We start from the raw sequence: 14,930 nt of genomic DNA, 5'->3' as shown, positions 1-14,930 counted from the left end.
TTGTTATTGTTTTTTCTTGCTGCACTCAGCTGAGAATTCTCCTTCTTTGCTTATGTTACTTGCTTTATTAATACTTTTTACATTCTTAAAAGTGTCTTTTGACTAAGTAATTACATATGAGAAATTCAAATAAATCTTTGTTCACAGCACTTTGCGGTTCAGAACAAATTCAAAATGTATGCAACAATACAGCAAAAGCAATTGCATTTGTATTTATAACGGCACATACTATAATACACACAATTAATCCTCAAACAGCGCCCTTTAATACCTAAAAGTTGTAAATAATTCTAACAAAGGAAAATAAGAATAAGCTTCATGGTTCGGATAAAGTGGAAACTAAAGTTTTCCAAAATTGCTTTCTAGAACTCAGATAGATGGATAGATCATGGCCCGATGATTCATTATTATATTATTCAGACCTTGAAAATCTCGAATAGAAATACCCGTCTGAAGAACAACAAAGCGGCCATGGATTTTCGGCCTAGCTATTCAAACACGGCGGCGAAGAACTAATAAGGAGCATTACTTGTAGAACATGGTCGGATGAAAGCATGCCCGATGATTGAAATTTAAATGTGTCTGCCTAATCCACAAAGAGGGAGACTCCCGTACCCACTACCGTGGGAAAAACCTCCTCAACATCGCATATAAGGTTCTATGCTGCTTTTGACAGCACGAAAAGGAGCTGCCTTTATGCCGCGATTTCGGCATTTGGTATCCCCGCAAAACTAATTCGGCTATGTAAGCTGACGTTGAGTAATATCAAAAGCTCCGTCAGGATCGAGAAGGAGCTCACCGAGCAGTTCGATACTAAACGAGACTTCAGTCAAGACGCCTCCTTTTCGTGCGACCTTTACAATCTACTCTTGCAGAAAATAATTTGAGCTGCAGAGTATTGGATTCGATGGAACGATGAGCTGTATGAGATATACGACGGCATTGACATAGTTCAGCGAATTACACGACAGTGGCTAGGCTGGCTAAGTTATGTCCTCCGAACGAACGAAAAAACTCCAACTCTGAAATTATTCGACGCAGTACGCGCCGTGGGAAAGAGGGTAAGAGGAAGATCTCCACTATGTTGGAAAGACCACGTGGAGAATAACCTGGCTTCGCTTAGAATCCCCAATTGGAGCCAAGCAGCGAAAAGGAAAAACGACTAGCTCGCTGTTGTATACTCGTACTCACCAATAAGGAAGAAGAAGAAGTTTTATCTCCATATGTCAATAACGATAACATCGAAAAGTTTAAGAAACAGTGTTTAAAAAACGCCGTGTTTGCATCAGAGAAGTAGCTGCTGATCTCAAAATCTCGAATAGATCAACTCAACTAATTTTGGTATTGAGGCCAATATGAGGCAGATCAATGCTTGACTCATACCAAAATACTTGAATCTTTTGCAAAAACATTGTCGAATCGAATCAAATCATGATCTATGAGTCCACCGAAGTAGTTCTCAGGAATATATAAAATGTTACTAGGCAAGGAAGTAAGAATTTGTCTACCAAAGAATGAAAGAAAGATAGAGAATCTTTCAATGTAAAGCTTAATTATAAGAGTTGCCAATTTGTTTAAACAGCTGATACTGCTTGTTCGATTCACTACTGTGAAAAGTTTAAAAGGCAGCTAGAACCATCCAAATCAATGCAATTTCTCCGATAAAATTGTCTATAATGTATGCAGTTTCTAATTTTCTTTGTATCTGGATTAATATCAGCTGCAAGTTCATCTTCCGAGCAATATGCAGCTTTGGGAAGGGTTATGCGAAATTAAATACTTTGAGACACATGAATGAATCTTATGGTTGCCTACAGTATCGGTTTCTACTAGCTAATATTTTTGGATATATTTATGTAGATATGTATTAACAATATTCACTTATTATGACCGGCGATTGGGCAATAAATTTAATTTTCCTCTAGGTAATTTCAAATATAAACGAGACAAGGGATAATGTTAAAAAATATTGACAATTACTTGCAGTTATAATGAATGACCCATCCACAACTCACAGTGAAATTGCGCAATTGAATTTAACAATGTAAATGATGGCTGAGTACAATAGAATTACTTGTAAACGAACAAGAGACATTGGTATGAGTAAACGTTAAATATGAAAGAAAGGAAAACTATGCGCCATAAATTGGCTGAAGTCGGAGGAGTGGAGTGGAATGCAGAAAACCAGCAAACGGAATGGAAATGCAATGAAGTATGAAACAAATGAATGAACAACAATTGAACAAAGGAAAAGTGCTGCACATTAATAGGCAAAGTACAGATAAAGGCAAACAAAAAGAGCGAAAACGAACTACGAAGCATGAGAATGAAGGAACAACGAGAACCATTACAAAGCATGCGAGTCTAATATAAAAAAGCGAACGAACCGGTGCAGCCACCTGTCGCAATTTAAGTGGAACAATTGTAAAAATTGCAAACATTGTTTTGTTTGGCTTAAAAGTTTGATTGGCCGACATCAAGTAGACTGCAGAGGCCGTCGCCACATCAATTGCAAATTGAAAAGTGAACAGTGCAGAGTGAAGAGTGAAGAGCGAAGAGCGAAGAGTAAAAGATAAAAACACCTGACTCAAAACCACACAAACGAAGAATAAAAATAAGAACTTAATAAAAATAAAAATTGAAGACAATCAATGAACTTCCGCTGGATTATGAGTAACGAGAGAAGTTTTTAAAACGCAACCAGCAGCTAAGGGGAAATTGGTTTAAGCGCGCTCGCAGCGCAAGCAGCTGCCTGCGAGAGCTTTGTTGTACGAGTACGAGACGTGAACAAGTTGAGCAATGACTTAAGCTTAAGGAAGACAAAGGTAGAACAAGCACTTGATTTCCTGCTGAAATCAGTCATGGTGATGAAATTATTGCGTTGATAAGACTATGTCAGTGTAGACTGCCGGATTGAGTTGAGCCACTCAACCAAGTGAGGTCATTTTGTTCAATTTACTCACTTCGGCAGGTATATGTATAAAAGGAATTTAGTTGATATGCATTATTCACTGATAATTAGAAGCTGGAAACCGAGTTAAATACTCAAAATATTTAAATATGTATATAGAAATACAAGAGTCCGTAGAAGAAGACTATTTTCTGCCATCAAAATGATAGTTCTTTTACAATAAATACTTACCGGCTGATCATTGATTAACCACTGTAGTCGTGATGCCGGATGTGACTTGCCCGATGTGCAGTTCAGCGCTAAGGTGTCACCTATTTGATATTGATTTTGTTGACCTCGGATATGTGGACCATCGCGGGGCAAAACTGCGACGAAAAATTGTATGTATTTGTTAAATTAAATATTATTTCAAAATCATGGGATATATCAATTTCTAATCGTTTCAAATGTGTCAGATATATGTAAATTAAAAACGATCCAATGGATCTGAAGGAATTATGGATAAGGATGCAGTTGTATTTTCCTAATAAGAAGCTCAGCATAAGATACTCCCGATGTGTTTTACCATTTTTCCACAAAAATTACTTTAAATTAACTTAACTTGCCTCAACTTAACGGAACTTAAATTTTTTCGTTGTAGTGTAAGAAGGCTATTAGCTCAACGTACAACTTCACAGCTGATCAATACATGTTTATTGTTATTGTTATTGTAAATGTGCAAATTACATCGAAAAACACTTTCTTACAAATTACTTGCAATGCCGTTCTCACTAGTTCAGTATGCGTTTCCGCGTGAATATATTTTAATGCAAATATTCATTCACTAAGCCGCTATGTAAATTATTCTGTAGACGTGTGTCGAAGTTATTTCCATATGATCTGAAAAATTACAAGATTTAAAATCAGTGCTCGCAGGTGTCACAGCAACTTAGCGCGCAAAGTCCCCACCCTCGCATGTTTGGTTCAAATCGTATTTCGCACGCTTCGACACTTTTCTTCACAGTACATAAATTTGTTGCTTTGGCGAGAAAAAACTGCGAAGCAACAAATTGAAAATCACATCACGTCTTCAGCGCACACATGTAAGTGAGATTGTGTGGAGGACTACAGTGGTGGCCAAGATATACGAATGCTAACAGTGTATGCTTTTTTACATCCAGATGTTGACTATTTTCAAGAATAAAATTTGGTTTTTGTTTAAACAAGTTAAGAGAAGTATTTTGCTAAAACTAAATCAAATCCCTCAAAGGATATTCTGTGTAGTCGAGAAATACAAATACAACAATTGATTTTCTTTTATATTTTTAAAGTTTAACTATTCAAGAATATGTCTACCTTGAGAAATTCAAATTAATTTCGATATTTTACTGATTTGGCTTCTAAAATGGCTCGGCTGGAACTGAAACTTTTCGAGTTTTTTTCGAAGCTGTGTTTTCCAAACGATAACCATGATTCCATAGGTTCGACTAGACTGATTTACCTGAAATTTTTAGAGGGTCTTCTTCATGTACTTTTCTATGTTTGAAAGTATCCATAACCCAAAAATTTAGTTAATAAAGTCATACAAAATCTGCTTTTTGTTTTTAACTTTTTCTTTCATTAGATTCTTAATCAATATTTAATGTCTTCCTTATAATATGACCGCAACTGTACTTTATGAACGAGTATTCACTGTGTCATCAACCGAGCTCATGAATGAGTGATTTTCCGTGCATGCTGAATGTAGCACTGCAGTTGTAAAAGAGGCGGACAATTTTCACATACATACATACATATTTATGTAAATATGGTATACTTATAATATAGGATTTGTATATATAACATGCCAACGTGATAAAATACTCACAAATGTTTAGCATTGACAACGATTCACGAATTCATTCATAAATTGAGCTTGTTCGCACAACTGGCGTGGCGTATCGGGGAGCACGTGCAACGAATAGACTCTGAACTACGCGACAAGGCGCCGATAAGCGATCACACTCCGGTCGTGTATGCTAAGTGTTTTGAACCTCGCACCTGTCGGCATATGATTGCATATAAATACATATGGATTATATATATGTACTTACAGTATGCCTATTTGTTTCTAGGTTATAAGCCTAAGTGACAGAGATGCAGGGGTTGTGATGATTAAAGTTGTCAGTGAGTTATTTGAAGCATTAGAGTTGAGCAGTTTTATTATAGTGTGCTGTTTAAAAGTAGAGCAGATTTGGAACTAAAACGAAGTAATTCACGTTGTAAATTCGACAAATAAATACAGTTAAAAGTTGTATATACATATATGCATTTTGTGGTCTGTTGAATCTTGAGTTCACTTGAAATCAAGCGCTTAAGTAAATTGTCAAACCTTTGCAATTCAGTCTGATTATTTTGCAAATAAATTTTACAAAAGAATTCGCCACCATAGTTGTTGAGATAAATTTTAAAGACATGCTGAAGACATTTAGTCAACAGTTGGCGCATGAAAAATGTACTTAGCAACAAATGCATAAATATCAGAAACTATGTTGCAAACTTAATAATATATTTATATATGTTTATAAGCCTTAAGCCTCTCTCCCTAGCAAGCTGACTAAATATTTCGGAGCTCTCAAATTCCTACAAATTTCCAGCAAAGGTGCCGAGTAATTAATTCTCCATGCATTCTAACTCATTCTATTCAGACATTAACCAATAATTGTTATTAAGAACATAAGTTCTGTTCAAACAATGCAATTATATATTATATAATGACAACATTAAGGGAGGAGAAAATGTATTGAAGTAGAAATTACGTGCAGATTCACATAAGATGTGATTACTTTTAATAAGTATAAGTGTGTGTTTAGTAGTTCAATGGCTATGTGTGAATGAATGCCGAAATGAATTTGTAAAATTTTGTGAAAATTATAATTTCAGTTATTTAATAAGAGAAAATTGTAGTCGAACAGCACAGAAAATTGCTGAATTTGAGGTATTTCTCATTTTACCAACAACAGTTATCGATTTTGACCTATTAAATGGCGAAGGAACACGCAATTACCTATAAGCAATTGGCATAATACCTGAATTGCATAAGCGGACTACAATAGATTTGGTCTCCATTTGTTTATATTTCCGCTTTGATTTCGCTTTCAATATCTCTAGGCGAGTCTTTTAAGCTCTTCTACGAGTATCGGGACCTCTCAAACAACTCCTGCTTCGGACCTGCTTTAGTGTCTTTTAAACAAAAGTGGCAGCCAGCAAGGTAGCAGAAGATGCCCTTTTTTAAGGAGGACTGCATTTACTCCGATAACAGAGCTGCAAGACCGGACTTAAGCTCGCTGACAGTGATTTCAAAACTAGTCAAGCAATGCATAACCTCACGAGCAGTAGCATCAAGCTACTCGTATATTAAACTTGTTTGACCAGGCAGTCACAGCGGAATCCCTGGAAATTGTAAACCCAAAAGCCAATAAGAAAAAGCACTCATAGCCATATTCAATCAGGATGGCAACGAGCAGGTGCGCTGAACTTATGGTCTTCGCGCGAGCTCAGCAAGGATTTGTTAGCAACCTGTAAAAGGTCCAGGAGCACTCCTGGCTCTTAGCAATGCTCACATTGCCACAATGATAGGCATTCTAACTTGGCACACACACGGTCGGATAAAAGATTTTGAAGTCCGAATTGTCAAAGTTGAAAGAAGTGGAAACATTAAGACACTTTCTCCTCCACTGTACAGCTTTCGCCAGACTAAGGTTTGAGACATCTCGATAGCTTTTTACAAATTCGAAGAATTGGCTGGAGGCTTTTTCAACTTCCCGAATTAAATTTTTTTTGGTTAAATGAAGCTTAAAATCTCACCTTTACAACACTATAGGGTATGAGGCACTGGAGATATACGACTGACAGAATACGAAAAGACTTCTTCGAACTACCCAAAATATATAAATGATTAGGACAAAGAGGCGAGTTAAAATCCGGGTGACAACTGTCTGTTCGCCCGTTCGCCCGTCCGTCCGTGCAAGCTGTAAATTACCTAAAAATTTATGTTTCTCGAAGAAACTTCGTATGCAGGTTAATTGGTACAAAAAAAAATTTCGAGTTCATAGATGGGCGTAATCGGACCACTGCCAAGCCCACATAATGCCATTAACCGAAAACTTATACAGTGCCATAGCTAAGCGGGTTTGAAAAAGCTACTAAAGCGCAATAAATAAATAGCTAACTACCCCAGACACATTCAATTTTAACCCCTGAGAAGGTGTGAGAAGGCTTTATACGTGCCGTTGTAAAAATTGGACGATTGGTGTGACACCGCCAAATCGGATGATAACTCTCTCTAGACTCCATATAACTAACAGGCCTTATGTACCTGAAGGTAATTCCCTGGCTTAAATCGCTGCAAGTTGCAAGTTTCCATTCCATAATAAAAACAAAATTGCTATCCTTAACAGGACATGTTGAAACATTGGCATCTGCAGAAATCTTTTAAAGCTATTACGTAAATAGTCAAAAAATTAACTTACTTTCCTTAAATATTAACGTAATTGTTAATATTTGTACGACTTGTTGATGAAACTGAATGATCCACTGGAATTATTTTAGACTTTTTATCGTGAATGTTTTCCCGCTTGTCAGCCAACATTTTGCCGCATTAATGCACTTTAAATAAAAAACACGGTTTAAACAAATACTTGAATGAGTATATAAATTGAGCTTTGCAAACACACACAAGTCCACTTGCCGGCTTTAACAGGGAAAACCTGTGGCAATTTCACACTCACATTCACACTCGCGCGCCAACTGTTGAGTGCGAAAAATCCCGTCGGATAAAATCTGATAATATTGACTTTTCAAGCACTCGCATATCTCGCAAAGTGCACTCTTACATTAACCGCAAATCCTTGTGTGATAACACCGCAGCCGCACACCGCATACCCTGCGCCGCAGAGCACTTGTCGACCCACTTCCTCGCTTGCGCTGCAGATTTCCGGGGCTTAACAGCACTGCCGCTGACCGTTAATGGGTCGCGGCAGTCGCCACCGTCCAACAGAGTGTGTGAAAAGTCACTTGAAAATCGCAGACAAAAAAAACCTGCTTCCGCATAAATGAACTGAATGCAAATAATAATGCGCGAAAAGCAAAAAAGTTAAGCCGAATGCAAATTAAGTGACCGCACCGCATTGAGAGCGCATTGCCATGTGTGTGTGTGTGTGTGTGTGCGACGAGGCACATTAAAAACCACAAAAAGTAGTACAGATTATAAATACATACATGCTGCGACATTGCTCATGCTGAGTGATTTACCCGCGAACAGCTTCTAGAGCAAAACTGGAGCCTTCTCGCAGAATTTCTCAGCAATTCAAACTTAGCCAAGTTTAATTTATCTTTGGCATTGATATGATTTGTTGAATGAGCGGAACACGTTAGTATTATGCGTTATCCAACCCTTTTAAGCACGATTTCAAACCTATGATTTTAACTTCCCAACAATTGTTCTAGAACCGAAGTACTTGTAAGTGCTCTCCACCACATGAAAGGGTCCGTTGGAATCATATTCTCTTTTTGAGTTGAGGTTGTCTTGCCAAACGCTGAACATAGAAATATACTGATTTTTAGACCTTTTTAGCAAAATCCAAGGCTTTTCTTTCCTTTTTGGCCAGCACGAAACCGCTAATATCGGCTTAGACATATTACACATATCACACTACTCGTATCCCCGATTGGGATTTAACTTTTTAACCTGGTATTGGTGACAAAATAAGCCTCACGTTATTCATTCGCAAAATTACAGTCTTTTTATCATAGGAAACTATACTTAAAATCTGATTCTACATAATTCAATAAACATTGCTTGGTATCTAAATATTTCGGTTCACAATATGAACCTCCTCCTATTGTTCGAAATAGCTTTTATTCTTTTCCAATTGTTCTTCATTATGATTAAAGCCATTACGTTTACGGGAGACATTGTACTTTTCACTTGAGAAAATTCCAAAGAATGAATTCTTAAATTCTTTCCTCTAAGTTTGGCTTGAAGTCATTTTACCTAACTATGTATAGTATATTAAGTTTATTAAGAGAGCTTTCGCCTATTTCGAAAACAATGCTGACGTATGCTAGATATCCGATATGACTTCTGGCGATCTCTGGAATATCTATTGTTAAAGCAATTAAGCTGATAACATTCAAAAATCTGTACTGTTCGATTGATTTCACTGGTGCACAGCCCCTATTCAACATCATTTTTCCTACAAAAACCAATGCTTTATAAACACAAGAAATGCTTTTTGATTCATTTTCTTGTAAACTAACCCAAGCTGCTTCACCCAAATGCTATATCTCCTTAACTAATACAGGGTAGGCCATTTAAAGTTGACCCATTTGTTTCTAAAAAAAAGAACAAAAGAAAACAATGTTTTTTGTTCATTTCAAAAATAATTTATTTTGGTCCAAGGGGATTTGTTTCAGCTAATATTTAAAAATTAGATCGCGTAAATGGGCACCTTTAGCTTTGACAGCTAAATGCACTCTTTTTTCGACATTTTCCATGACTTTGGCCAATGTTTCGGATGATATGGCGGCTGTTTCACGTCGAATGTTGGCTTTCAGTTGAGCTAAGGTCTTTGGCTTATTAGCGTATACCTTGGATTTCAAATAACCCCACAACTAAAAGTCTGGTGGCGTCAAATCTGGTGATCTCGGTGGCCAGTCAACATCACCATTTTTCGATATCAATCGCCCGGGGAAAAATGGTCGCAATAAATTGATTGTTGGTCGAGCTGTATGGCATGTAGCCCCGTCCTGTTGAAACCAGAAGTTATCCATGTCATTTTCGCGAATAATGGGTATCACAAAATCCGTTATCATGGCTCGATAACGCTCACCATTGACTGTTGTCGTGGCTCCATCATCGTCTTCGAAAAAATACGGTCCGAGGATTATATTCGCGCAAACACCGCACCAAACTGTTACTTTTTGGTCGTAAAGAGGCTGTTCTTCAATTAATTGAGGATTTTCGGTGGCATAAAATCGGCAATTTTGCTTGTTTACGCCTCCATTCAACGAGAAATGTGCCTCGTCTGACATGATGAGTTTTCGCCAAAAGTCAAGTTCGTTTTCAGCCATTTCGATGGCCCATTTGCCAAAATTAAGGCGTCGCGGATAATCAGCTGGGTTTAGTTTTTGTGCCATTTGAATTTTATATGGAAACATCTTCAAATCTTTATGAATTATGCGTCTCGGAGAGTGGTGCGAGAGATGTCTAATTTCTGAGAGCGGCGATAACTCGATGTCGATGGAGTCTCCTCAATACTGGCTCGTACAGCTTCGATATTTTCATCAGAACGTCTTGTGCGTTGTCTGGATGCATGACTGGCATTACTGAGATTACCGGTGTTCACAAATTTTGCGTATAAAGACTTAATTGTGTTCTTAACTGGAGCACTTTTCACTTTATTTTTTTTGCGAAACGCACGTTGAGTTAACACAATTGAAAAGTTATTTTGAATATAAAGCTGAACAATTTCAGCGCGTTCTTTTGGAGTGTACTGTTCCATGGTATAAATTGTCTTCGAATGACGCTTCTAACGCGGTATGACATTAGCCGATTTGTCAGCGCTGTTAAAAGTTGCAGCGTTGGCAGATGGGTCAACTTTAAATGTAGTTATAATCTAACTAATAGAAATCAAATAGATGGTATTAGTAGTACTAATTTTCAATAAGAAAAAGAATCACTCCGTATGAAATTAGAGTTCTACATCTGTAATGGATTCTTCTGTCATCTTTCTTAAAAATATTTTTTTTCAGTTCGAGGTATCCCTTTACATAGAATAATCTCAATTTTTTCGTCACTTCATACCAACCGTTTACCCTTTCCACAGACAAAACCGAGTATGAAGACAACGCCGAATTCGAATTTATGTCGAATTCTAAGTTTGTCTGTAGGTTTGTAAAAAAGTGAACATCTCACTCACACAAACTCAGACCGTACACTTATGTACCAGCATGTACAAACATTTATATGTATGTATGTGTGAGTAAATGCGAATATATGGAGCAGTGGCTGGTGGCAGCTGCATAAATTTTAAAGTAAACTTTGGCGCAATCAACCAAATGCACCGCTGCACAGATTGCCCCAGCATCTTTGCCAACTCTTGCTTTTATTCCTACGTTTTCGTTTTGCATTTTTGTATTTGTCTTGCAAATTGTTTGGCATATTTCTTCTTTGTTGTTTGCTGAAAAATTTCCTAAAATCGCATCGATACTCTCGGTTACTTGCACTAAATTGTTGTTACTTGAAGTGAATAAACAAATGCACAACACACACACACACGCCCGCATCGACCCACAAGCCATGAAGTAATAAATATGTATGAGTGGAGATTTTGCCGAAAACTGCCGGAACCTGCAGCGCTGCTGGGCTTCAATCTGTGCAAAACTATGCACTCAAGCCTTTTGATTTCGCTCACACATACACGCGCACTCATACACACACTCTTCATTTAAATATACGCACTTCGCTGGTGAATTTCTGCTTTGTGGCCCGCATACATATGCAAATGCGTGCTGCGGTGGCTCGGCCGGTGCCGTTCGGGCTTGTTTTGTTTTGTTGTTATTTAAGTGTGGTAATAACAAGAAATATTTGAAATTCACTTTCTGGATTTCTCGAATAATAAATCTGGAAATTAATTTTAGAAATTCCGGGAGAATGATTGCATTTCTGCGTAAATTCATTTGAAAAGCGGCTATTGGCTTGATTGGTCGGTGTGGAGAATAAATTCTGATGAATGACTAACGCAGAAGGCAGTTTGCTAAAGAGGCAACTCTCGTTCATAAAATCAAATTGTTTGCACTAAGGAGAGCTGCTTCACTCTCTTGGCTATTGAAGCTTGAAGCAAAAGCTTCTTCAGGCTTGCATCTGCTGCAACAAGTGCCAAATCACATAGAAGCTGGAAAAATCCTTTCAAATTATTTCAATTACACTAAAAATAATAGGCAGGAGGATTTAAATGTGCCCTAGAACCACTTAAGGTAATCATTTTCCATCACAGAGGCTTCATCACCTCAGATTCCAAATCCAAAATATCAAATAAAATACCTCAATTCAATTAATAGAAATGCTCAAGTCGCAATGGCCTTCCACATTCCGTTTCAAAATTTCTACGTACGCTATTACATAAATCATTCAAGGAATATTCTCTATGTGGTACTTACATACGATGTCCATGCGGCCCTCGCCCTGCACCGAGGAAAAGTTGGGCGCCTCAGCTGAGATCTCGCAACGGTACAAGCCGGATGAGTTGAGCGTCAAGCCGCGCAGAAAGACGCGCCAACTGTCTGAGTGCTCCTCCTGCGAATAATAGAAAACTTAATTTTAATAAAGAAATTTAAATTCTGAAAAGAATAAAGCCACTGCAGGCGCCTTTATGTAGCTGCAAATGTGGAGGTGTGACACTTTCACTCACACATCCACATTGCGCGTTTTCCAATTTCCTTTGCCATTAGAGTTCGCCAATTTCGCATATATACTTACACTGACACGTATGCCATCAAAGCGATAACTCGTCTTCTGCGGGCGCGCTTTCGGCACAAAGCGATAGAACTCCTCGTTGTCCTTGTACCATTTTATGGCATACAACGCCTCACCGTCCTCATCCTCATCGTCCTCCGCTACATCGTCATCCTCCTCCTCGGCCTCCTCGTCATCATCGACGCCGTCGCCGAATTTGTAGCGATGCGATGAGCCCTCCGCCGTCGCACCGCGCGCACCGCTAGTGAAGGTACTGGCGCCAACATGCGCGCCACTGCTGCTGCTGCTGCTACTGCTGCTGACGCCGCTATTACTGAAGCCGGGTATGCCCAACGCTTGGCTGAAGGCCGCGCCGCGATAAACGCTATGCCCGTAGGGAGAGCGCTGCGTTTGATATGGGTAATGCTGTTGCTCGTCTTCTTCCTTTTGCTGTTGCTGCTGATAATAACTGCCAGCGCCATTTATGTCGCTGCTGCTGCTACCACTGCTGCTGCTGTAACTTTGCGATGGCTGATATGGATAGGTTTGATGCTGCTGCTGGTATTGTTGTTGCTGCTGGTGCTCTTGCTGCTGTTGCTGTTGTTGATGCATTTGCAGTCGCTCTGTTTGGTAGGAGTATTGACGTTTGTGTCGCCTAAACTTCGGCCTCATGGCCACAAAGTGATGTGCATCGAAGAAGTGCATGTTGCCGCCATAACGGTTGCGTGTGTTCGTGCGTGTGCGCGTTCGTGTGTAACTGCGTTGTCGGTTGCCAGCGTCACTGACTAGAACTTCACTTCCGATGTTGCTGCCGACGCCACCATAATATGGCGGGCCGCCCGTGCGATTCAACTCATATTGGCATTCGAGCATGGCAGACTCACCGCGAAATTTGAAAGCTGGTATTGAGACCTTCACCAGACGCAGACCGGCTAGACCTGAAAAGCAAGGAACGAAAAGCAAATCCAATTATACTATTTTTTTTAATTAGAATTTTTGTTAATTTAATATGACGAGTGTTTTTTTCTTCGAGAGCGTCTCTGTCAGAAAGTGCACCCATTATTTTTGGTTTTTTAAGGTTCTCGCTGCGTCGCCCAAAGGTTTTAACTTTAACAAATTTTCCTTCTATCCACATCGCTCATACGCCTTGGCAAACCAGATAAAATTCCGAGACAGTATTATATAGTATAGCTTCACTGAATAACTGAGATAGCAGTTAAGATATTTTTGGAAAGCTTAAACTAAAAAAGCCTCCTGGCTTCGACTTGGTGACTGCTGATGTACTAAACAGTCCAACGTGAAAATCATTAGCAAAGCTTACATCGATAATAAACGCTTGCTTAAATCTTAAATACGTTCTATTGTCATGGAAGGTATATGAAATCATTTGGTACAAAAACCTGGGAAAAGTCCACATGAGGCCTTATCATATCGTTCAATCTCACTGTTGCCTATTTTCTTCAAACTACTTGAAGCTATAATCATAAGAATAACCTCAAAACATAATTGAAGAAAAGGGCTTTATACCACCAATTCATCATTTTGGACTTAGATCCCACGATTCCACAATCGATAGAAGCTGTGATGGAAGAAAAACACATCTGCCCAGCAGTTTTTCTTGACGTACCCCAGGCGTTCATAGAGTACAGCACCATAGTTTACTTCATAAATTAATACTTCTCTTTCCACAGTATCTAACTGACCTAGTTGCCACCTACCTTATACTACGTTTAAGCAAATGAAAACGGATGCACCCCAAGGAATTGCCCTGGGACCACTCTTATACATTTTGTTTATTAGGGACATGTCTAAATAAATAAATAAATAAATAAATAAAAAAAATAAAAGTGCTACTTATATCTCCTTACGTATTGGGAATGATGTACTCCAACTCAGGAGAAAATACACAAAAATTTGGTGAACAAAAACTAAAATACAACAAAATAATCTGGCTAATCGGTAAGAAACCACCTTCCATGCCTTCATTGATTGAATAATCCATACTACTCTTCAGTGTAAATCAATGAAAGTGGTTTTAGAAGTAACTAATATACTACTTTGATCAAATTTAAAAGTGAGTTTTGTCCATTTCACCTCCTTCAAAGTAATCCCCTCCCGCTGCAATACACTTACGCGAACGAATTTTCCAGTCATCATAGCACTTGGAAAAATCCTCCGTCGTGATAGCCATCAGAGCCTTCTTCGATTTAGCTTTTATATCCTCAATTGAGTCAAAACGGTGTCCTCGGAGCGGTCATGTGAATTTGCTGAATAGCCAGAAGTTACACGAAAGTAAATCAGGCAAATGCGGTGTTTGCGGAGCGATACTCGTATTTGTTGAATTTTTGGCGAAATCATCACGAATAACCGTGCAGTATGAGATGGTCGATTATTGCACTTCTTTGTTCAATAAATTCAGACATAGTAAAAATCGCAGAATTTACTTTTAGAGTCCCACTTTTCAATTTCATCACAATAGTATAAACCAATCAAGATGGCACATAAATCCATTTTAAAGAAGCTGCCGCTGATCCCCTACATGAT

The 14,930-nt window shown here is 38.5% G+C and overlaps 1 protein-coding gene across 1 annotated transcript in view; it reads right to left on the bottom strand.

Moving 5' to 3' along the window:
- The window catches only part of LOC105226809 (uncharacterized), a 63,353-nt gene that overhangs the window by 22,328 nt on the left and 26,095 nt on the right, over window positions 1–14,930 (bottom strand). Inside the window, exons 3-5 of the mRNA XM_049447763.1 lie at window positions 12,411–13,324; window positions 12,092–12,227; window positions 3,143–3,276 (exon numbers count right to left, since the gene is read on the bottom strand). Of these exons, the coding sequence (XP_049303720.1) occupies window positions 3,143–3,276; window positions 12,092–12,227; window positions 12,411–13,324 (1,184 nt within the window). The remainder of the gene's footprint in view (window positions 1–3,142; window positions 3,277–12,091; window positions 12,228–12,410; window positions 13,325–14,930) is intronic.

This window comes from Bactrocera dorsalis, chromosome 2 (assembly GCF_023373825.1).
Source record: "Bactrocera dorsalis isolate Fly_Bdor chromosome 2, ASM2337382v1, whole genome shotgun sequence".
NCBI lineage: Eukaryota > Metazoa > Arthropoda > Insecta > Diptera > Tephritidae > Bactrocera > Bactrocera dorsalis.
Note: the sequence above shows the minus strand (reverse complement) of the source record. Positions and strands in the feature narration are given on the sequence as shown.